At 41.3% G+C, this 22185-nt stretch overlaps 1 protein-coding gene across 1 annotated transcript in view; it reads right to left on the bottom strand.

The window, feature by feature from the left end:
* IQCK (IQ motif containing K) overlaps positions 1 to 22185 on the bottom strand; it is a 149321-nt gene that overhangs the window by 31621 nt on the left and 95515 nt on the right. Inside the window, exon 9 of the mRNA XM_043915523.1 lies at positions 9214 to 9325. Within this exon, the coding sequence (XP_043771458.1) occupies positions 9214 to 9325 (112 nt within the window). The remainder of the gene's footprint in view (positions 1 to 9213; positions 9326 to 22185) is intronic.

Raw genomic sequence — 22185 nt, 5'->3', positions numbered from 1 at the left:
TGCTGCCCGCTGTCCAGCCTGGGGGTCCTGGTACCCTGCTGGGAAGATTTGCAGGGGGCCGATGAGCCCTACTGGACACACAGCTTAAGGTATTAATAACTGGACACTAAGGCAGGAGATGACCAGAGATTCCCTGGCATCAGGCAGATCTGGGCTCAAATCCCTGGTCTCTAGCCTTCCTGGCCGTGTAACCTGTGTGAGTCGTGTAACCTCCAGCCCCGGTTTCCTCGCCTGTACGATGGAGACATCCTCCCTCTGGGAGAGAAGTATGGGGGCTACATGGGAACACGGGTGCTGGTACAGGGCCTGGCACACGGCGTATGCTCGCCAACTCATAGCTGTTCCTAAGCTCCAGACAGCCTTATCTGCTCTAAGAACCAAGTTCCAGGGTGTGACCAGGACAAGATGCGCATTTTAAGAATATCCTAAAACCCCAATCCTAATAGCTAAAATTTGTCATTACAATCTAAACTTAAATACTAGATTTAAAATCAAGAAATTTCTCTGGTTTCTACCCCACCCTACCCTCAGGCTTTTATCTTTTTCCTCCAGAAGCCATGCCCTGCTAAGAAACTCATGATATTTAGGGAAAGGATAATGTTCACCTCATTATAGTATCTTCTTTATGAGAGAAAAATTAGCTCCAAGAATAAGCGTGCTTCCAAGAAACTTTTTAAATTTGAGGACAATGAACAATGTAATGATCCTATTTCATTCATTGCTGTGGCTTCTAGGAAGCTCAGACATTTCTATTTGTTGTAGGAACATTTTTGAGGTTATCATTCACATTGCATAATGTATAGGGAAGGATCCAGTATTTCCTGAACCACTGGCTCACTTTTTTTTTTCTTGCGGATACTATGAACTATGTAACAGACCTTATTTCCCTCTTTACTTTGTCCCTAAGAAATCTCTAGCAAATACAGACCTTGGAGTAAGTATTTTGATTACTATGTTTAACGGCTTTATTTTTTCTCTACTTTTAATTTTTCCTTAATCCAATTACACATTTACCTAAAAATGTCATGTGTTTCTGTTAAGTGACTATAAACCACTCTTGGACTGACATAGGGAATAAAAAGGTGAGCAAACCAAAGTAAAGAATCTGTTTCCTTTGACAGGTCAGCTTCCCCCACCCCTTTCTTTTAAAATATCAAGAAGTGATATTTAAAATAGCAAAACTTCCAAAAAGAAAGTTATAGGTAAATGACTATTTTTTAAAATTGGAGTATGGTCGCTTTCCAATATTGGTAGTTTCTGCTCTACAGCAAAGTGAATCAGCTATATGTATATATATATATATCCTCTCTTTTTTGGATTCCCTTTCCATCTGGGTCACCACAGAGCATTGGGTAGAGTTCCCTGTGCTACACAGCAGGTTCTAATTAGTTCTCTATTTTATACATAATATAGTGTATACATCGATCCCAATCTCCCAATTCATCACATTCTTAAAGATTAAAATACTGTCAATCTTGCAATGATAGAAATAAAACCACATAAAATCACAAAAAAATATCAAGAAGTGATAAAAGTCATTCAAAGAGTATTTACACAAATATGCAGAATACACACACACATAAGAAAATTGTTATCGGATGCTGTATCTATACGTAATCTGATGTTGTATACATAAAAAATGTAATCTGATGTTATGGAACAGTTTCTATGGTTTCTTTCTCCTTATTCGTACCAGATTTCCAAATAAAATATGAATATTCAGTTACAAAGCACATTTGAAAACAATTACCAATTATATGAAGCTAAAAATATGCTATTAATCAAGAAGAGATTTTTTTTACCACATCTCAAAAATGACTTTGGCATCTTCTTTTGGATTATATTGGCTATAATTCTTGTCATAAATGCTTTAAAAATAATTCCTGCAACTGTCCTGATGGATAGAGACTTAAGGATAACTTCACACCGCTTCTGTCCTAGAAGAAAATCCTGCAGGACGGCCTCTGACTCAGGGTAACATGAGACAGGCTATAAATGACCACGGTTCTACCCTGACAGCTGACGCTCCTCTGCTTCAGACCTCCTGTCTGCACCAAGGTTGCTCCAAGGAATGAACTTGGCAAAACTCATTCATACTATAAATACCAGAGCACAATATGGATAAAATGGCATCCACTAAGAAAAAGATCTTATGCTTGTATGCTGGATTTGTACATAGATGAGTCTGTAGTGCTTTTTTTTTTTACATGAAGATGAAACCCATTTTTATTTGCAATCACTCCACTTTTTTTTTTTTTTTTTACCACAAATCTAAAGGAGAACTACATGTGTTTAACATTCATTTTCAAACTGCTTCATCAGAGCTCTTTGGGGGTCTCATTACAATGTCATCTTGGCTGGAGGGAGTTGATTTTCGAAACCTCCACACTACCCAGATTCATAAGATTTTCAACAGGAATAACTCTGTTGTACATGAACTTAACAAAGTAAATCAGCTCAGTGATACTTGAAGGAGACAAAGTTTTACTTCACTTGATGGGAAGCACGTTGTACCCTGCTCCTGGCAATTCAGCCCCTATGCAAGGGCTTCAGTCAATGCAAACACAAACAGCAAGAAACCATAGGATATTAAGAAATCAGACAAGCCGTGTATCATGTTCAGGATTCCTGAGAGCTTTGGGTCTGGTGGTGGAATCCAAGAGAGTGTCTTGTCTCTCTGCATCGCTCCTCTGGGATGTGTCAGAACACAGGACAAAGAAAGGGCTCCCCGGCTGTGTGACCTTGGCAAGCCCTCGACCTTCCAGGCCCTCTACTTATACATCTATAAAATGAAAACCAGAGCTCCATCCACCAAATAAGTATAGACTGTCAGTTCTGTGCCAGGCTCTGTGCTAAATGATGAATAAGACCCTCAGTCCCTGCATGGAACCCCTTCGAGCTTAGAGTCTAGGAGAGGTAATCAATACAAAACTGCTTGAAGCACAGACATATTTTAAAATGACAATAACCAACATGTATGGGAACTATGTGCCAGGACTTATTCCAAAGATCATCTCTTGCAATCCTTTAACAGCTGTATGAGACAGGACTATTAATAGTTCCATCTTGCACGTGGGAATACTGAGGTCGAATGAAGTTAACTAGATCAGGGTCACACAGATAAAAGCAAAAAGATTCCAAGGGCAAGTCTTGCCAACTCCAAAACTCCACTGTGCTGTACTGACTTCTGAACTGACCACAGATCTGGGGACGGTGTTTAGAATGGTTTTCTTTCCCAAGGGCCATTTCTATAGTTTCATTTAAAATGAGAAATTTACCCACAGGTTCACAACGGGGCGTTTACTGATAACCTCATTTTGTTTGGAAAGCACTGCTCCTTTTGGAACCCTCGGAAGGTGGAAAGGCGGCAAGGGACATGGGCAGCAGGTGGCCGAGATAGGACCTGTCATTCTGCTCTCTGCTGCTGGCTGGATCACTGCATTAAGTCCAGCCTGCGCTCACTGCCACCTAGCAAGCCAAGCCAATCAGTGAGCCAGTGGCAAATCAACTCAAAAAATAATAATAATAATAAGTAAAAACAGAAATAAATAGGCACACTGCTGCATGTTCCTTGATCTTTATTTTTTTGTTGTTGTTCCTTGATCTTTAATCTGATTACAGTTCTGATTGTCTTCTAGTTTTGAAATGAAAGGAACCAGCAGTTGTACAGAGATGAGCCTGTCAAACAGTTACAGCTCAAGATACTTCTTAACAAGGGACACTAAGAACTCCCATGTGATGAGCCCCTGCTCTGCACCAGGCTCTGTATGTGGACTCACACAAGGCTCAGAACTCCACCCATCTGTCCATTCATTCATAATCATAATAATCATCCAAAGAACTCTCAGATTCACCATTGTTTATACTTGATCATTTTCTATGTGCATGTATATTGTGCATGTGTGTTATTATTTTTTTCTGGATCATTGGAGTTTAAGTTGCATAAAACCTTCAGCATGCATCTTAAGAATAGGCTTCTGGGACTTTTCTTGTGGTCCAGTGGTTCAGTTCAGTCACTCAGTCATGTCCGACTCTGCGACCCAATGGACTGCAGCACGCCAGGCTTCCCTGTCCTTCACCAACTCCCGGAGCTTGCTCAAACTCATGTCCATCGATCAGTGATGCCATCCAATCGTCTCATCCTCTGTCGTCCCCTTCTCCTCCCACCTTCAATTTTTCCCAGCATCAGGGTCTTTTCCAATGAGTCAGTTCTTCCCATCAGGTGGCCAAAAGATTGGAGCTTCAGCTTCAGCATCTGTCCTTCCAATGAACATTCAAGACTGATCTCCTTTAGGATGGAGTGGTTGGATCTCCTTGCAGTCCAAGGGACTCTCAAGAGTCTTCTCCAACACCATACTTCAAAAGAATCAATTCTTCGGTGTTCAGCTTTCTTTATAGTCCAACTCTCATATCCATACATAGCTACTGGAAAAACCATAGCTTTGACTAGATAGACCTTTGTTGGCAAAGTAATGTCTCCACTTTTTAATATGCTGTCTAGGTTGGTCACAGATTTTCTTCCAAGGAGCAAGTGTCATTTAATTTCATGGCTGCAGTCACCATCTGCAGTGATTTTGGAAATAGTCTCTCACTGTTTCCATTGTTTCCCCATCTACTTGCCATAATAGCAAGGCAAATATTTGGTTCAGTGGTTAAGTGGTTAAGACATGGTCCCGTGGTTAAGACTTCACTTTCCAATGCAGGGGGTGTGGGTTTGATCTCTAGTTGAGGAGCTAAGATCCCACATCTGTCACAGATAAAATCAAAACATAAAACAAAGTAATACTGTAACAAATTCAATAAAGACTTTTAAAAAAATGATCCACATCCAAAAAAAAAAACCCAAAGAGAACAGGAGGTTTCTGATATTGGTCAAGAACATTGATCAACATCAGGAAACTTAATAATACTATGTACCATTATCTAACATAAAGCCCATACTCAAAGTTTGCTGTTTCAGTCATGTCTTTTATAGGATTTCCCCCAACCAAGATCCAATCTAAGATCATGCACAGCATTCAGCTGTCACATCCCTTTGGTCTCCTTTAATCTTTGTTTTTCTTGACATCGGCATTTTTGAAGAGTCCAAATCAGTTATTTTGGAGCATGTCCTCAATTTGGGTTGATCTGACATTCCCTCACATTAGATAGGTTCAAGTTATGCATTTTTGGCAGTTGTGTCTAAGGATGTGTGATGTATGTCTTCTTCGGTACATCACATCAGGAGGCACATGATGTCAGTTTGTCCCAATATTGGTAACATTAATCTTCATCGCTTGGTTAAGCCAGGTTTCTCTAGTGCAAAGTTATTATTTTCTTAGATATTTTAAAAAAGTTTTTATTTTGAATTGAGGCACAGCCGATTAACAATGTTGTGATACTTTCAGGTGAAGAGCCAAAGGGACTCAGCCATATACACATACACGTATCCATTCTCCCCCAAACTCCCCTCCTATCTAGGCTGCCACGTAACATTGAGCAGAGTTCCATGTGCTATACAGTAGGTCTTTGTTGGTTATCCATTTTAAATATAGCAGCGTGTACACGTCTATCCTAAACTGACTATCCCTTCCCCCATCCTTCTACTTGGCAACCAAAAGTTTGTTCTTGAAGTCTGTGAGTCTCTTACTGTTTCATAAGTTCATTTGTATCATTTGCTTTCAGATTCTACATAGACAGGATGTCATATGATATTTCTCTTTCTCTGACTTGCTTCACTTAGTAGGGCAATCTTTAGGTCCATCCCTGTTGCTGCAAATGCATGATTTCATTCTTTTTAATGGCTGAGTAATATTCCCTTGTATATATGCACCACATCTCCTTCACCCATTCCTCTGTCAATGGACATTCAGGTGGCTTCCACGTCTTGACTATTGCAAACAATGCTGCAGTGAACACTCGGCGCACGTATCCTTTCAGATCATGTTCTTCTCCAGACACATGCCCAGGAGTGGGGGTTCAGGGACATATGGCAGCTCTGTTTTCAGTTTTTTAAGGAACCTCCATACTATTCTCCATAAAGGCTGTACCAGTTTACATTCCCACCAACAGTGTAGGAGGTTCCCTTCCCTTGTGGAGAGATATTTTAAGACTACAACTATCATGTCCCTCAACAAACTTCCACTCAGTGGTTTAGCATCCACTGATGATTCTTGCTTTAGTCAATTTATTTGTTAATATGGTTACGAGATGGTGACTTTTAAATTCCATTATACCTTCTAAATGTATTAGTTGTCATTCTAAAGTAGAAAAAAGCCTCCTCTTCTCCCACACTTATTTATTTGGTTATTTTATATCCCTAGGGACATTTGGGTATTTCTTTTAGTCAATGAGTTCATTACTGTCAGTTAATTTTGATGCTTAAGTTAAAAACTCAAGAGACTAGAAAATACCAGAGGGTATTACATGTAACAGGTACGTGTGTGAAAGTCACTCAGTCATGTCGAACTCTTTGGGACCCCATGGACTATACAGTTCATGGAGTTTCCCAGGCCAGAATACTAGAATGGGTAGCCATTCCCTGCTCCAGGGGATCTTTCCAACCGAGGGATCGAACCCAGGTCTCCCACATTGCAGGCAGATTCTTTACCAGCTGAGCCACCTGGAAAGCCCAAGAATCCTCGAGTGGGTAGTCTATCCATCTCCAGGGGATCTTCCCGACCAAGAATCGAACTGGGGTCTCCTGCATTGCAGGCAGATTCTTTACCAACTGAGCTACCAGGGGAGCCCATATAATAAGGTCATTTTTCATAAAACTTTTGTTTTAGCTATGTATATATGAAACCATCAGTATATTCATATGTAGTAGATTGTGACATAAAACTACTTCATCCTGGTTCACAGTCCAAAAGTGTTGAGACTTGCTGGCCTAAAGAAGAATGCTGTGTTTTTCTATCCTCCCTTAGACAGGAGTGGGTGCTTCCCCCACCCAAGAAGCCCAAGGCAGGGGAGGGAAGATCCAAGAGAACAACTCAGAAAGACTGGGGACCCCTCATTCTCTGATTGGTCATCTCCTTTAAGGGTAGATTTACACACACTTCAATCTACTGTGCCTGTGAGAGCAAGTTCCGTGTGAACTGGGGAGACATGCGAGGTGGAGAAAAGGGGGCAGTGGAGAAATCTGTGTCCACTGCTGGTTTCCGTTGTGTCAAGTGAACACCATCCCATTGGGTTCAAGAGGGCTGGCCACTGGGTAAGGAGACCCCAGGAGCAAAAGGCTGGGAGAATGCTGGCAGAAGTGGGGTCTGAGAGGAAGTAGAAGAGGGAGAATTAGAACCATATCCCTCAAGGATCCTGCCATATGAGCTCTGAGGAAGCGCTCACATGAGACTTAAGAGTCAGAGAGCCAGCACGGGGATGCCTGCCCAGAGGACACGGATGGCCACACGGTCTCAGCCAGAGAAGCAACAGCAGCCAAGAGAGGACCACACAGGAAGTGAAGGGAAGATGCCCCCTGGATCTCCCTCCCTCCCACTCTCAACCACACTGAGTCAGAGCATTAAATCAGATCTGAGACTTTTAAGTAGGCTGGACTTCATGAAATCAGAACATACTTCAAAGACATGAAATCCACCCAATATGACATGAAGGAACTGGAAAGAGAGATTTGAGAGAACAGAATTGAAGACAGCTTCTGGGCAAAAACAGAAAACTTTTTTCTAGATTCCACCACGCTGAGATTGCTCCATACTGTTCCTGGTCCCCTTATATAAGGCAAGTGAGGGCAGCCCCTCTGAGGCATTAATGCCCCTGGGCCGAAGGGTGAGAAGGAGTGGCCACAGAGTAGCCTGGAGTGGATGATTTGGCAGAAAAGGGATTGAAAGTGCAGTCCCTGAGGTGAGGAAGGTGCTGGCATACAGCAGAACAAGAGAGACTGGAGGGACTGCAGTCCAGTGAAAAGGGAAAAGGAACGGGGAGGATGGGGAGGTCAGAGCATGGACCGTGAGAGTACAGTGGTCTGCAGCCTGTCGAGGGAGGTATGATCATTTTTTCTCGTTGGTTTTCATAATTTAAAAAATTCCAAAAGTGCAAGATTTTCCCTAGTCCTGATTCCTAAAGGAAACTAACACTAATGTATTCTCCAGGCTTTTTAGACATCTACTTCCAAGTACGTATTTTAGTTAGTGAGTGTTAGTCAGTCACTCGTGTCTGACTCTACGACCCCATGGACTGTAGCCCACCAGGCTCCTCTGTCCATAGGATTCTCCAGGCAAAAATACTGGAGTGAGTAGCCATTCCCTTCTCCAGGGGATCTTCCCACCCCAGGGATGGAACCCTGTTCTCCTGCTTTGCAAGGGGATTCTTAACATTAATGAAAATTTATTGTCCTGCAGTTTTTTTCCACTTGACAATCCTTCATGAGTCTCATTCCATATGGTTGATTAAATAAATGATGCTAAATCAATACCACACAGCCATCAAACATCACAATACCACTCTCTAGTGCTGACCAGAATGACTTTCTGAGTATGTTCAGTGACAGGGTAGATGACATAATATAATGAACAGATACATGGGTAGTAGAATGTAAAAACCCATATTTAATAATATACAAATGGATATTGATTTGCATCATTTTGTACTGGAAAAAGTATAACAGTATGTGCACCAAAATTTTAACAGTGGTGACATTTCTGACTTTTCTCCTTTTTTGGTTATTTTTTTCTAATTTTTCTACCATGAATGTGTAGTAACAAAGTTAAAAATTAAAAAAAAAAAAAGAAGGGAAGCAAATAGGACAAAATTGTGACACGTACGAGATAGGTGAAGGGTGCTTGCTCTGTTATTCTTAGCGCTTCACTCTGCACATGTGTTTAATTTCTCAGAAAAGGGGCGAGGATGGCATAAAACAGCACTTCAGTTCAGACACACAATCAACAGCTTAGAAGAATAACTGCCCATCACACTGATGGGCACTGTTTCCAAAATGATGGGTTATTCTTTTTGTTTGTAGCTAAAAGAGAGAGAGAGAGAGCTGCAAACATGGGATGACACTGATGTGTCTCTGAGTGAGGGGAACGGCTGGGTCAGTCACACCGCGTCACCGCTGACATTCCGGAGCCGACTCTTAACATGCCTCCACCTCCCTTACCCCAGTGGAGTTCCGTGCAGAACAAGGACCCTAGGAAACCGCGCCAGGGCTTCCTTCTTGAGCCTGGAGTAAGACTCAGGCTTTTCCTGAATAAACCAAGGGTTGTGAATCAAACAACTGACCTTTTTGTTCTTGTTTGGCCCAGAAGATTTTGACTCGCTGGCGAATGTGCTTGTCCTCACGCAGCTTCTTCTGCCACTGACGTAATTCTTGAATCTCAGGATCACAGCGAACCTGGAAAATTCCCGCAAAGCTTTAGTCCCCTTTCTACATACTTCTACACGTTAATTTGCTAACCCTGCAAGGAAAATCTTTTACAAATCACCTGGATTACTTTTGATTCCAAATGAATCATTGTTCTAAATGAATTAACTACACTCCTAAAGCTTATGCAACATTCGAGAGTAAATGAGGCTGGATGAAGGTTTGCTATACTAATGGCAGTCTGAGAACTTTCTAGATCTGTGCTGTTTAACAGAAATATAATGAAACTACATGTGTAATTATAAATTTCCTTGCAGTCTCATCTTATTTTTAAAAAATATTTCCTTATTTATTGAAGGATAATTGACATACAATATGTTAGTTCCAGGTGATTTGACATTTGAATACCTTATGAAATGATCACCGTGCTAAGTCTAGTCTCTGTCACCCACAAAATTGTTACAGTATTATTGGCTATATTCCTGAGGCTGTAAGTTACATCCCCATGACATTTACTTTATTTTTTTTTTAATTTTTATTTATTTATTTTTTATTAGTTGGAGGCTAATTACTTCACAACATTGCAGTGGGTTTTGTCATACATTGACATGAATCAGCCATGCAGTTACATGTATTCCCCATCCCGATCCCCCCTCCCACCTCCCTCTCCACCCAATTCCTCTGGGTCTTCCCAGTGCACCAGGCCCGAGTACTTGTCTCATGCATCCAACCTGGGCTGGTGATCTGTTTCACCATAGATAGTATACATGCTGTTCTTTTGAAATATCCCACCCTCACCTTCTCCCACAGAGTTCAAAAGTCTGTTCTGTATTTCTGTGTCTCTTTTTCTGTTTTGCATATAGGGTTATCGTTACCATCTTTCTAAATTCCATATATATGTGTTAGTATGCTGTAATGTTCTTTATCTTTCTGGCTTACTTCACTCTGTATAAGGGGCTCCAGTTTCATCCATCTCATTAGGACTGATTCAAGTGAATTCTTTTTAACGGCTGAGTAATATTCCATGGTGTATATGTACCACAGCTTCCTTATCCATTCATCTGCTGATGGGCATCTAGGTTGCTTCCATGTCCTGGCTATTATAAACAGTGCTGCGATGAACATTGGGGTGCACATGTCTCTTTCAGACCTGGTTTCCTCAGTGTGTATGCCCAGAAGTGGGATTGCTGGGTCATATGGCAGTTCTATTTCCAGTTTTTTAAGAAATCTCCACACTGTTTTCCATAGCGGCTGTACTAGTTTGCATTCCCACCAACAGTGTAAGAGGGTTCCCTTTTCTCCACACCCTCTCCAGCATTTATTGCTTGTAGACTTTTGCATAGCAGCCATCCTGACTGGTGTGTAATGGTACCTCATTGTGGTTTTGATTTGCATTTCTCTAATAATGAGTGATGTTGAGCATCTTTTCATGTGTTTGTTAGCCATCTGTATGTCTTCTTTGGAGAAATGTCTGTTTAGTTCTTTGGCCCATTTTTTGATTGGGTCATTTATTTTTCTGGAATTGAGCTTCAGGAGTTGCTTGTATATTTTTGAGATTAATCCTTTGTCTGTTTCTTCATTTGCTATTATTTTCTCCCATTCTGAGGGCTGTCTTTTCACCTTACTTATAGTTTCCTTTGTAGTGCAAAAGCTTTTAAGTTTCATTAGGTCCCATTTGTTTAGTTTTGCTTTTATTTCCAATATTCTGGGAGGTGGGTCATAGAGGATCTTGCTGTGATTTATGTCGGAGAGTGTTTTGCCTATGTTCTCCTCTAGGAGTTTTATAGTTTCTGGTCTTACATTTAGATCTTTAATCCATTTTGAGTTTATTTTTGTGTATGGTGTTAGAAAGTGTTCTAGTTTCATTCTTTTGCAAGTGGTTGACCAGTTTTCCCAGCACCACTTGTTAAAGAGGTTGTCTTTTTTCCATTGTATATCCTTGCCTCCTTTGTCAAAGATAAGGTGTCCATAGGTTCGTGGATTTATCTCTGGGATTTCTATTCTGTTCCATTGATCTATATTTCTGTCTTTGTGCCAGTACCATACTGTCTTGATGACTGTGGCTTTGTAGTAGAGTCTGAAGTCAGGCAGGTTGATTCCTCCAGTTCCATTCTTCTTTCTCAAGATTACTTTGGCTATTCGAGGTTTTTTGTATTTCCATACAAATTGTGAAATTCTTTGGTCTAGTTCTGTGAAAAATACCGTTGGTAGCTTGATAGGGATTGCATTGAATCTATAGATTGCTTTGGGTAGAATAGCCATTTTGACAATATTGATTCTTCCAATCCATGAACACGGTATGTTTCTCCATCTGTTTGTGTCCTCTTTGATTTCTTTCATCAGTGTTTTATAGTTTTCTATGTATAGGTCTTTTGTTTCTTTAGGTAGATATACTCCTAAGTATTTTATTCTTTTTGTTGCAATGGTGAATGGTATTGTTTCCTTAATTTCTCTTTCTGTTTTTTCATTGTTAGTATATGGGAATGCAAGGGATTTCTGTGTGTTAATTTTATATCCTGCAACTTTACTATATTCATTGATTAGCTCTAGTAATTTTCTGGAAGAGTCTTTAGGGTTTTCTATGTAGAGGATCATGTCATCTGCAAACAGCAAGAGTTTCACTTCTTCTTTTCCTATCTGGATTCCTTTTACTTCTTTTTCTGCTCTGATTGCTGTGGCCAAAACTTCCAACACTATGTTGAATAGTAGTGGTGAGAGTGGGCACCCTTGTTCCTGATTTCAGGGGAAATGCTTTCAATTTTTCACCATTGAGGGTGATGCTTGCTGTGGGTTTGTCATATATAGCTTTTATTATGTTGAGGTATGTTCCTTCTATTCCTGCTTTCTGGAGAGTTTTAGTCATAAATGAGTGTTGAATTTTGTCAAAGGCTTTCTCTGCATCTATTGAGATAATCATATGGTTTTTATCTTTCAATTTGTTAATGTGGTGTATTACATTGATTGATTTTCGGATATTAAAGAATCCTTGCATTCCTGGGATAAAGTCCACTTGGTCGTGGTGTATGATTTTTTTTAATATGTTGTTGGATTCTGTTTGCTAGAATTTTGTTAAGGATTTTTGCATCTATGTTCATCAGTGATATTGGCCTGTAGTTTTCTTTTTTTTTGTGGCATCTTTGTCTGGTTTTGGAATGAGGGTGATGGTGGCCTCATAGAATGAGTTTGGAAGCTTACCTTCATCTGCAATTTTCTGGAAGAGTTTGAGTAAGATAGGTGTTAGCTCTTCTCTAAATTTTTGGTAGAATTCAGCTGTGAAGCCATCTGGTCCTGGGCTTTTGTTTGCTGGAAGATTTTTTATTACAGTTTCGATTTCCTTGCTTGTGATGGGTCTGTTAAGATCTTCTATTTCTTCCTGGTTCAGTTTTGGAAAGTTATACTTTTCTAAGAATTTGCCCATTTCATCCAAGTTGTCCATTTTATTGGTATAGAGCTGCTGGTAGTAGTCTCTTATGATCCTTTGTATTTCAGTGTTGTCTGTTGTGATCTCTCCATTTTCATTTCTAATTCTGTTAATTTGGTTCTTCTCTCTTTGTTTCTTAATGAGTCTGGCTAATGGTCTGTCAATTTTGTTTATTTTTTCAAAAAACCAGCTTTTAGCTTTGTTGATTTTTGCTATGGTCTCTTTAGTTTCTATTGCATTTATTTCTGCCCTGATTTTTAAGATTTCTTTCCTTCTGCTAACCCTGGGGTTCTTCATTTCTTCCTTCTCTAATTGCTTTAGGTGTAGAGTTAGGTTATTTATTTGGCTTTTTTCTTGTTTCTTGATGTAAGCCTGTAATGCTATGAACCTTCCCCTTAGCACTGCTTTTACAGTGTCCCATAGGTTTTGGGTTGTTGTGTTTTCATTTTCATTCATTTCTATACATATTTTGATTTCTTTTTTGATTTCTTCTATGACTTGTTGGTTATTCAGAAGCGTGCTATTTAGCCTCCATATGTTTGAATTTTTAACAATTTTTTTTCCTGTAATTGAGATCTAATCTTACTGCACTGTGGTCAGAAAAGATGACTGGAATGATTTCAATTTTTTTGAATTTTCCAAGACCAGATTTATGGCCCAGGATGTGATCTATTCTGGGGAAGGTTCCGTGTGCACTTGAGAAAAAGGTGAAGTTGATTGTTTTGGGGTGAAATGTCCTATAGATATCAATTAGGTCTAGCTGGTCCATTGTGTCATTTAAGGTTTGTGTTTCCTTGTTAATTTTCTGTTTAGTTGACCTATCCATAGTTGTGAGTGGGGTATTAAAGTCTCCCACTATTATTGTGTTACTATTAATTTCCTCTTTCATACTCGTTAGTGTTTGCCGTACATATTGCGGTGCTCCTATGTTGGGTGCATATATATTTATAATTGTTATATCTTCTTCTTGGATTGATCCTTTGATCATTATGTAGTGTCCTTCTTTGTCTCTTTTCACAGCCTTTATTTGAAAGTCTATTTTATCTGATATGAGTATTGCGACTCCTGCTTTCTTTTGGTCTCCATTTGCGTGAAATATTTTTTTCCAGCCCTTCACTTTTAGTCTGTATGTGTCTCTTGTTTTGAGGTGGGTCTCTTGTAGACAGCATATATAGGGGTCTTGTTTTTGTATCCATTCAGCCAATCTTTGTCTTTTGGTTGGGGCATTCAACCCATTTACATTTAGGGTAATTATTGATAGGTGTGGTCCCGTTGCCATTTACTTTGTTGTTTTGGGTTCACGTTCATACAACCTTTCTGCATTTCCTGTCTAGAGAAGATCCTTTAGCATTTGTTGAAGAGCTGGTTTGGTGGTGCTGAATTCTCTCAGCTTTTGCTTGTCTGTAAAGCTTTTGAATTCTCCTTCATATCTGAATGAGATCCTTGCTGGGTATAGTAATCTAGGTTGTAGGTTATTCTCTTTCATTACTTTCAGTATGTCCTGCTATTCCCTTCTGGCCTGGAGGGTTTCTATTGATAGATCAGCTGTTATCCTTATGGGAATCCCTTTGTGTGTTATTTGATGTTTCTCCCTTGCTGCTTTTAATATTTGTTCTTTGTGTTTGATCTTTGTTAATTTGATTAATATGTGTCTTGGGGTGTTTCGCCTTGGGTTTATCCTGTTTGGGACTCTCTGGGTTTCTTGGACTTGGGTGGCTATTTCCTTCCCCATTTTAGGGAAGTTTTCAGCTATTATCTCCTCGAGTATTTTCTCATGGCCTTTCTTTTTGTCTTCTTCTTCTGGGACTCCTATGATTCGAATGTTGGGGCGTTTCACATTGTCCCAGAGGTCCCTGAGGTTGTCCTCATTTCTTTTGATTCTTTTTTCTTTTTTCCTCTCTGCTTCATTTATTTCCACCATTTTATCTTCTACCTCATTTATCCTATCTTCTGTCTCCATTATTCTACTCTTGGTTCCCTCCAGAGTGTTTTTGATCTCATTCACTGCATTATTCATTTTTAATTGACTCTTTTTTATTTCTTCTAGGTCTTTATTAAACATTTCTTGCATCTTTTCAGTCTTTGTCTCCAGGCTATTTATCTGTGACTCCATTTTGTTTTCAAGATTTTGGATCATTTTTATTATCATTATTCTAAATTCTTTTTCAGGTAGATTCCCTATCTCCTCCTCTTTTGTTTGACTTGGTGGGCATTTTTCATGTTCCTTTACCTGTTGGGTATTTCTCTGCCTTTTCATTTTGTTTAGATTGCTGTGTCTGGAGTGGGCTTTCTGTATTTTGCAGGTCTGTGGTTCCTTTTTATTGTGGAGGTTTTACCCAGTGGGTGGGGTTGGACGATTGTCTTGTCAAGGTTTCCTGGTTAGGGAAGCTTGCGTCGGTGTTCTGGTGCATGGAACTTGATTTCTTCTCTCTGGAGAGCAATGGAGTGCCCAGTAATGAGTTTTGAGATGGGTCTATATGTTACGTGTGACCTTGGGCAGCCTGTATGTTGACGTTCAGGGCTATGTTCCTGCGTTGCTGGAGAATTTGCATGGTATGTCTTGCTCTAAAACTTATTGGCTCTTGGATGGTGGTTGGTTTCAGTGTAGGTATGGAGGCTTTTGGACGGTCTCTTATTACTTAAAGTTCCATGTAGTCAGGAGTTTTCTGGTGTTCTCAGGTTTTGGCCTTAAGTCTCCTGCCTCTGGATTTCAGTTTTATTCTTCCAGTAGTCTCAGGACTTCTCCAACTATACAGCACTGATAAAACTTCTAGGTTAATGGCGAAAAGATTCTCCCCCGTTAGGGACACCCAGAGAGGTTCACAAAGTTACATGAAGAAGAGGAGAGGGAGGAGGGAGATAGAGATGAGCAGGAGGAGAAAAAGGGGGACTCAAGAGGAGAGAGACAGATCTACGCAGTTATCTGTTCCCAGAGTGTTCTCCATAGCCCAGAGACCCACAAAGATTCACAGAATTGGATTGGGAAGAGAAGGGGAAAGGAGGAAATAGAGGTGTTCTGAGGTAGAAAACAGAGAGTCAAGATTGGGAGAGAATAATCAACACACTCCTGAATAAAAATGGGAACTGAATATTGGATTCTTAAATGTTCACAATTTATATGATATACTGAAAAACAAAAATTAAAAATCTAGAGTAGAGGTTAGACTCTTAAAAATACTATATTAAAAACAAAAACCAAAACACACAAAAAAATTTTAGAAATATATATGAAGTTCGGTTTAAAAATAGGGCTTCTCTTCTTTTTTTTTGGTAAGGTTATAGTGTAATGAAAATGAAAATTAAGGAGTAGTAGAGGAGTAATAGAGGACTTTAAAAAGAAATAAGAGAAAAAGAAAAATAGAAAATAGAAGAGAAAAAGAAAAAAAAAGGAGGAAAAAAAAAGAAAAAAATTTTTCCTAATTAAAAAACTCGTAAAAATCTATGAAAATGAAAGTTAAGGAGTACTGGGGGAGTAATAGGGAATTATAAAAGAAAATAAAAGAGAAAAAATAAAAAGGAAAAAATTTTAAAAAAATTTTTTTCTTACTTAAAAAAAAAAAAAAAGTAAAAATATATCTAGGAATTTCTCTGGAGGTGTTGTGGTCAGTGTGGGTTCGGCTCAGTTTCAGATAGCTCCTCGTTCCAGCTTACACTTCTCAATATCTACAGGCCCCTTCCGGTGTAGTCGGTGTTTTCTACAGGGATTTTAATCTGTTGCACCAGTCCCTTCTGAAGCGGTTCCCTTTGTTTATTTGGCTTCTGTTTGCCGGTCTCTTCAGAGCCTCATTTCCGCCCTGACACAGGCAGGTGGAGGTGGACTCTTATTCAGGTAGCTAGTTCCGTCGCGCTGCCGGGAGGGGCTGGCGCTGCTTTCTCCGTCTGCGTTGCTAAGGCTCCTGGCTGCTCTATATGGAGTGCGCCCCGCGCTGCGCGCGGTTCCAGCCCTCGGGTGTTCCACAAAAGCGCGGAACAGAAAGCTGCGCCTGCTCTTTGTGCCTTCCCCGTCAGAGCGGTCCAGGCAGCCAGGGGCTTGATGGGCGCACTCTCCGTGGGTGCGGCGCGCCCACTCCCTTCCGCGATCCCAGTCTCAGTTTCTGCCGGTGCCAGTTGGGTGCGTGCGCCTTCTGCCCTCCGCGTCCCCAGCCCCAGTCCCCGCCCGCGCCTCCCCAGCTCCAGTCCCCGCCCGCGCCTGTCGGGTGCCTGAGCCCTGTGTCTCGCCGCGACCCTCCCGGCTGATGTCGACCATCCAGAATCTCAGGAGGTCTTTGATTAGAAACTGGAGGCCTGTTTGCAGTGCGGTAGGGGATGCAATCCTTGGGGCCAAGCCTGCCCCTTTCCCCTCCCCCCTGCCTCCAGCCTCTGGCGGGGCTGGGCCGGTCCGCAGCCTGCGAGCTCTTCTCTGGACTTTCTCGGTCCCTTTGTTCTGCGAATGGCCGGCAGTGTGTTCGGCCGGTTAATTTTCTCTCTCTCTTTTGCTATCCCACAGTTTAAGTTGGTAACTCACAAAAGCTCCCTCCGATTGTCCTCAGGGCACTCAGGCCCGGTCCTTACCCTAAGCAATGCCGCCTGCTCCTCTCCGTTCTGCCCCCACTTGCTGGTGGCGGATGCGGGTGTCTGGGGTACTTTTCTGCTGGGAGTTGCTTTTAGGCTCGTAATCTGTGGGTTTTATTTATTGTTTCCCTCCCAGTCAGGTTGCCCTCCAAGATTCAAACACTTCCCCCAGACCCGCCAGTGCGAGGGTTTCCTGGTGTCTGGAAACTTCCTCTATTAAGACTCCCTTCCCAGGACGGATCTCCATCCCTAGCTCTTTTGTCTCTCTTTTTATCTTTTATATTTTGTCCTACCTCCTTTCGAAGACGATGGGTTGCTTTTCTGGGCGCCTGATGACCTCAGCTAGCGATCAGAAGTTGTTTTGTGAAGTTTGCTCTGCATTCAGTTATTCTTTTGATGCATTTGTAGGAGAGAAAGTGGTCTCCCCGTCCTATCCTCCGCCATCTTGGCTCCTCCCCCGACATTTATATTATAATTGGAAGTTTTGTACCTCTCAATCACCTTCACCTATTTGCACATCCCCCCACTCACCTCCCCTCTGGCAGCCATCAGTTTGTTCTCCCTATCTGTGAGTCTGTTTTATTTGTTCATTTGTTTCTTTAGATTCCACATATAAGTGAAATTTTACAGTATTTGTCTTTTTTTTTTACTTATTTCACTTAGCCTAGTATCCTTTAGAACTATCCATGTTGTCACAAATGGCAAGATTTCATTCTTTCTTATGACTCAGTAATACTCTGAAAGAGATGGGAATACCAGACCACCTGACCTACCTCTTGAGAAATCTATATGCAGGTCAGGAAGCAGCAGTCAGAACTGGACATGGAACAACAGACTGGTTCCAAATAGGAAAAGGAGTACGTCAAGGCTATATACTGTCTCCCTGCTTATTTAAATTATATGCAGAGTACATCATGAGAAATGCAGCACTGGAAGAAGCACAAGCTGGAATCAAGATTGCTGGGAGAAATATCAATAACCTCAGATATGCAGATGACACCACCCTTATGGCAGAAAGCAAAGAGGAACTAAAGAGCTTCTTGATGAAAGAGGAGAGGGAAAAAGTTGGCTTAAAGCTCTACGTTCAGAAAACTAAGATCATGGCATCCGATCCCATCACTTCATGGCAAATATGGGGAAACAGTGGCAGACTTTATTTTTGGGGGCTCCAAAATCACTGCAGATGGTAACTGCAGCCATGAAATTGAAAGACACTTGCTCTTTGGAAGAAAAGTTATGACCAACCTAGGCAGGCGTATTAAAAAGCAGAGACATTACATTGCCAGCAAAGGTCCATGTAGTCAAGGCTATGGTTTTTCCAGTAGTCATGTATGAATGTGAGAGTTGGACTATAAAGAAAGCTGAGCACCGAAAAATTGATGCTTTTGAACTGTGGTGTTGGAGAATCCCAACCTTGAGCTCTTGAGAGTCCCTTGGACTGCAAGGAGAGCCAACCACTCCATCCAAAAGGAAATCAGTCCTGAATGTTCATTAGAAGGACTGATGTTGAAGCTGAAACTCCAATACTTTGGCCACTGGGTTCGAAGAACTGACTCATTGAAAAAGACCCTGATGCTGGGAAAAATTGAAGGCGGAGGAGAAGGGGATGACAGAGGATGAGATGTTTGGATGGCATCACTGACTCAATGGACATGAATTTATGCAAGCTCTGGGAATTGGTGATGGACAGGGAGGCCTGGCATGCCGCAGTCCATGGGGTCGCAAAGAGTTGGACACGACCAAGTGACTGAACTGAACTGAAATATATGTATACATATGTATACATATACACATGTGTATATATATATAAAACACATCTTTATTCATTAATCCATCCATGGACACTTCAGTTGCTTCCATAATCTTAGCTATTGTAAATAATGCTGCAGTGAACATAGTTCCCCAACCAGGGATCAAACGCAGGCCCTTGGCAGTGAAAACACAAGTCCTAACCACTGGAGCACCAGGAATTCCTGTATCTTTTTGAATTAGTGTTTTTGTTTTCTGAGGGTAAATACCCAGAAGCGAAATTGCTGGATTACATGATACTTCTATTGCAATCTCATGTCAAAAAGTGAAAATAAACTGGCAAGATTATTTTTAGGAATACATTTAATTGGACTTCCCTCGTGGTCCAGTGGCTAAAACTCTATGCTCCCAATGCAAGGGGCCTGAGTTTGACTCCTGGTAAGGAAACTAAATCCCACGTAGCTCAACTAAATATCCCGCATGCTGCAATGAAGATCAAAGATCCTGAGTGCTGCAACTAAGACCTGGTGCAGCCAAATAAATAAATATATTTTTTAAAAGTATACATGTTATCTACCTTGAAAGATCCAAAATAATATCATTTCAACATGCAATCAATATAAAATATTATTTATGAAATATTTTGCTATTTTCTATACTAAGTCTTCAACCTCTGATATGTATTTTACTTACAGAACATTTAAATTTGGACATATTTAAGTGTTCAATAGCTGCATGTAGCTGGTGGCTATTGTACAGGACAGCAGAGTTCTAGACGAATGTATTAACCACAATTCTAAAATTGATTGAGTGCCTACTGCATCCTGGGCTTTGTATAAGACATTGGGAATAAAGAAATAATTAGTGGTAATTATAATAATAATTATTATTATTAAACCATTAATATAACTCACATTTGTTAAACATTTATGTCTCAGTCACTGTTTAGGTTTTTATACATTTTAACCATCAAAAGCAGATTGTCCCCATCTTACAGATAAGGAAACCAAGTTTAAGTGGCTTGCCTAGTCTCAGAGCTAGGAAATGGTGGATACAAACATAGGCAGGCTGTTCCAGTTTCCCTTGAGAGACACAGGATTCAGAGGAGCAAGATCAATAAGGTGTGGTAAGAGTAAGGATATCGGTGAGTACAAGGAAACAGAGCGGGAAGTGAACTCAGCCTGGAGAGATCAGGAAACCCTTCATGGAGGAGATGGCCTCTGGGCTGAGTGTGGAAGGATGACCTGGAGTTGACTGTGGAGAGGAGAGTGGAGTGTCACAGGGTCCTGGGGACCTGGCGTTTAAGGAAAATGAGTAAAGAAAGCCCAGGAAGGGGTCAAGTGGGAGAACACAGGCTCCTCTACAGGGGCAACTGCCCCCAGCTCTGCTGATCCAGGCGACGCCTCCAAGCCAGGGCCCAACCTCCTGATTTTCCCGGACACTGTTGGGTCTTCTGACTTCCTACTCTGATCTCTGGAACCCAGGCTTCCTACTGTGATCACTGCAATTCTTTGATTTGAACTGTTCAAAGTCACTCACATGTCCACCTTCCCAGGGCAAAAACACAGTCCTTGACAGAGCTACACTGAGTCCCAACTCACGGTATCAGCCACCTTACTGTCCCAGAATCACTCTTTGTTTCTCCCCCATCAGGAGAGTCTACCTCTTACTTCTCTCATAGTAACTTGACTTTGGGAGTCTGTTGCCCTTCCCTCCCACCAGATTTTCAGTCGAGTCACCAATAACTCCAGTTCTTATAAGTTATGCTAAAATGCACATAAAATCTACCATTTTAACCAAAGTGTAAAATTCAGCGGCATGAGTATATTTACAATATGGCACAAACATCACCACTATCTAATTCCAGAAGATCTTCATCATCCAGAAAAGAAATCACAAATGTATTAAGCAGTCACTTGCAATTCTCCCCTCTCCCAGCCCCTGGCATCCACTAAACTGCTGTAGTCTCCATGTGCGGTGCTATGCTTTGTCGCTCAGTTGTATCCAACTCTTTGTGACCCCGTGGACTGCAGCCAGCCAGGCTCCTCTGTCCATGGTGATTCTCCAGGCAAGAATACTGGAGTGGGTTACCATTCCCTCCTCCAGGGGATCTTCCCAACCCAGGGATTGAACCCAGGTCTCCCACATTGCAGGCAGATTGTGTACCAACTGAGCCACAAGGGAAGCCCAAGAATGCTGGAGTGGGTAGCCTATCCCTTCTCCAGAGGATCTGCCCAACCCAGGAATCAACCCAGGGTCTCCTGCATTACAGGCGGATTCTTTACCAGCTGAGCTACCAGGGAAGCCCGTAGTTTCCAAAGTCCCATCTTAATCTGTAGATCCACAGTCTCTGTGGATTTCCTATTCTGGCTATTTCATATAAATAAACTCATTAGTAGATAGCATTTTGCATCTGGATTCTTTCATTTCTTGTTGGTGTTCAGCCACTAAGTCGTGTCCAACTCTTTGCAACCCCATGAACTGCAGCACGCCAGGCTCTTCTGTCCTCCACTATCTCCCAGAGTTTGCTCAAATTCATGTCCTTTGAGTCGGTGATGCCATCTAACCATCTCATCCTCTGCTTGCCCACTTCAAAGGCTTTAGCGTGGTCGATGAAGCAGAAGTAGAGGTTTTTCTGGAACTCCCTTGCTTTCTCCATGATACAATGAATGCTGGCAATTTGATCTCTGGTTCCTCTGTCTCTTTGAAACCCAACTTGTACACTTGGAAGCTCTCAGCTCGTGTACTGCTGAAGCATAGCTTGAAGGATTTTGAGCATTACCTTGCTAGCATGTGAAATGAGCGCAACTGTGCAATAGTTTAAACATTCTTTGGCACAGCTTGTCTTTGGGATTGGAATGAAAACTGACCTTTTCCAGTCCTGGGGCTACTGCTGAGTTTTCCAAATTTGCTGGCATATTAAGTGTAACACTTTAACAGCATCATCTTTTAGGATTTGAAATAGCTCAGCTGAAATTTCATCACCTCCACTAGCTTTGTTCGTACTAGCTTCTTAAGGCCCACTTGACTTCACATTCCAGGATGTCCGGCTCTAGGTGAGTGACCACTGACCACACCATTGTGGTTATCCAGGTCATTAAGACCATTTTTGTATAGTTTTTCTATGTATTCTTGCCACCTCTTCTTAAGCTCTTCTACCTCTCTTAGG

This window comes from Cervus elaphus, chromosome 10, assembly GCF_910594005.1.
Source record: "Cervus elaphus chromosome 10, mCerEla1.1, whole genome shotgun sequence".
NCBI lineage: Eukaryota > Metazoa > Chordata > Mammalia > Artiodactyla > Cervidae > Cervus > Cervus elaphus.
Note: the sequence above shows the minus strand (reverse complement) of the source record. Positions and strands in the feature narration are given on the sequence as shown.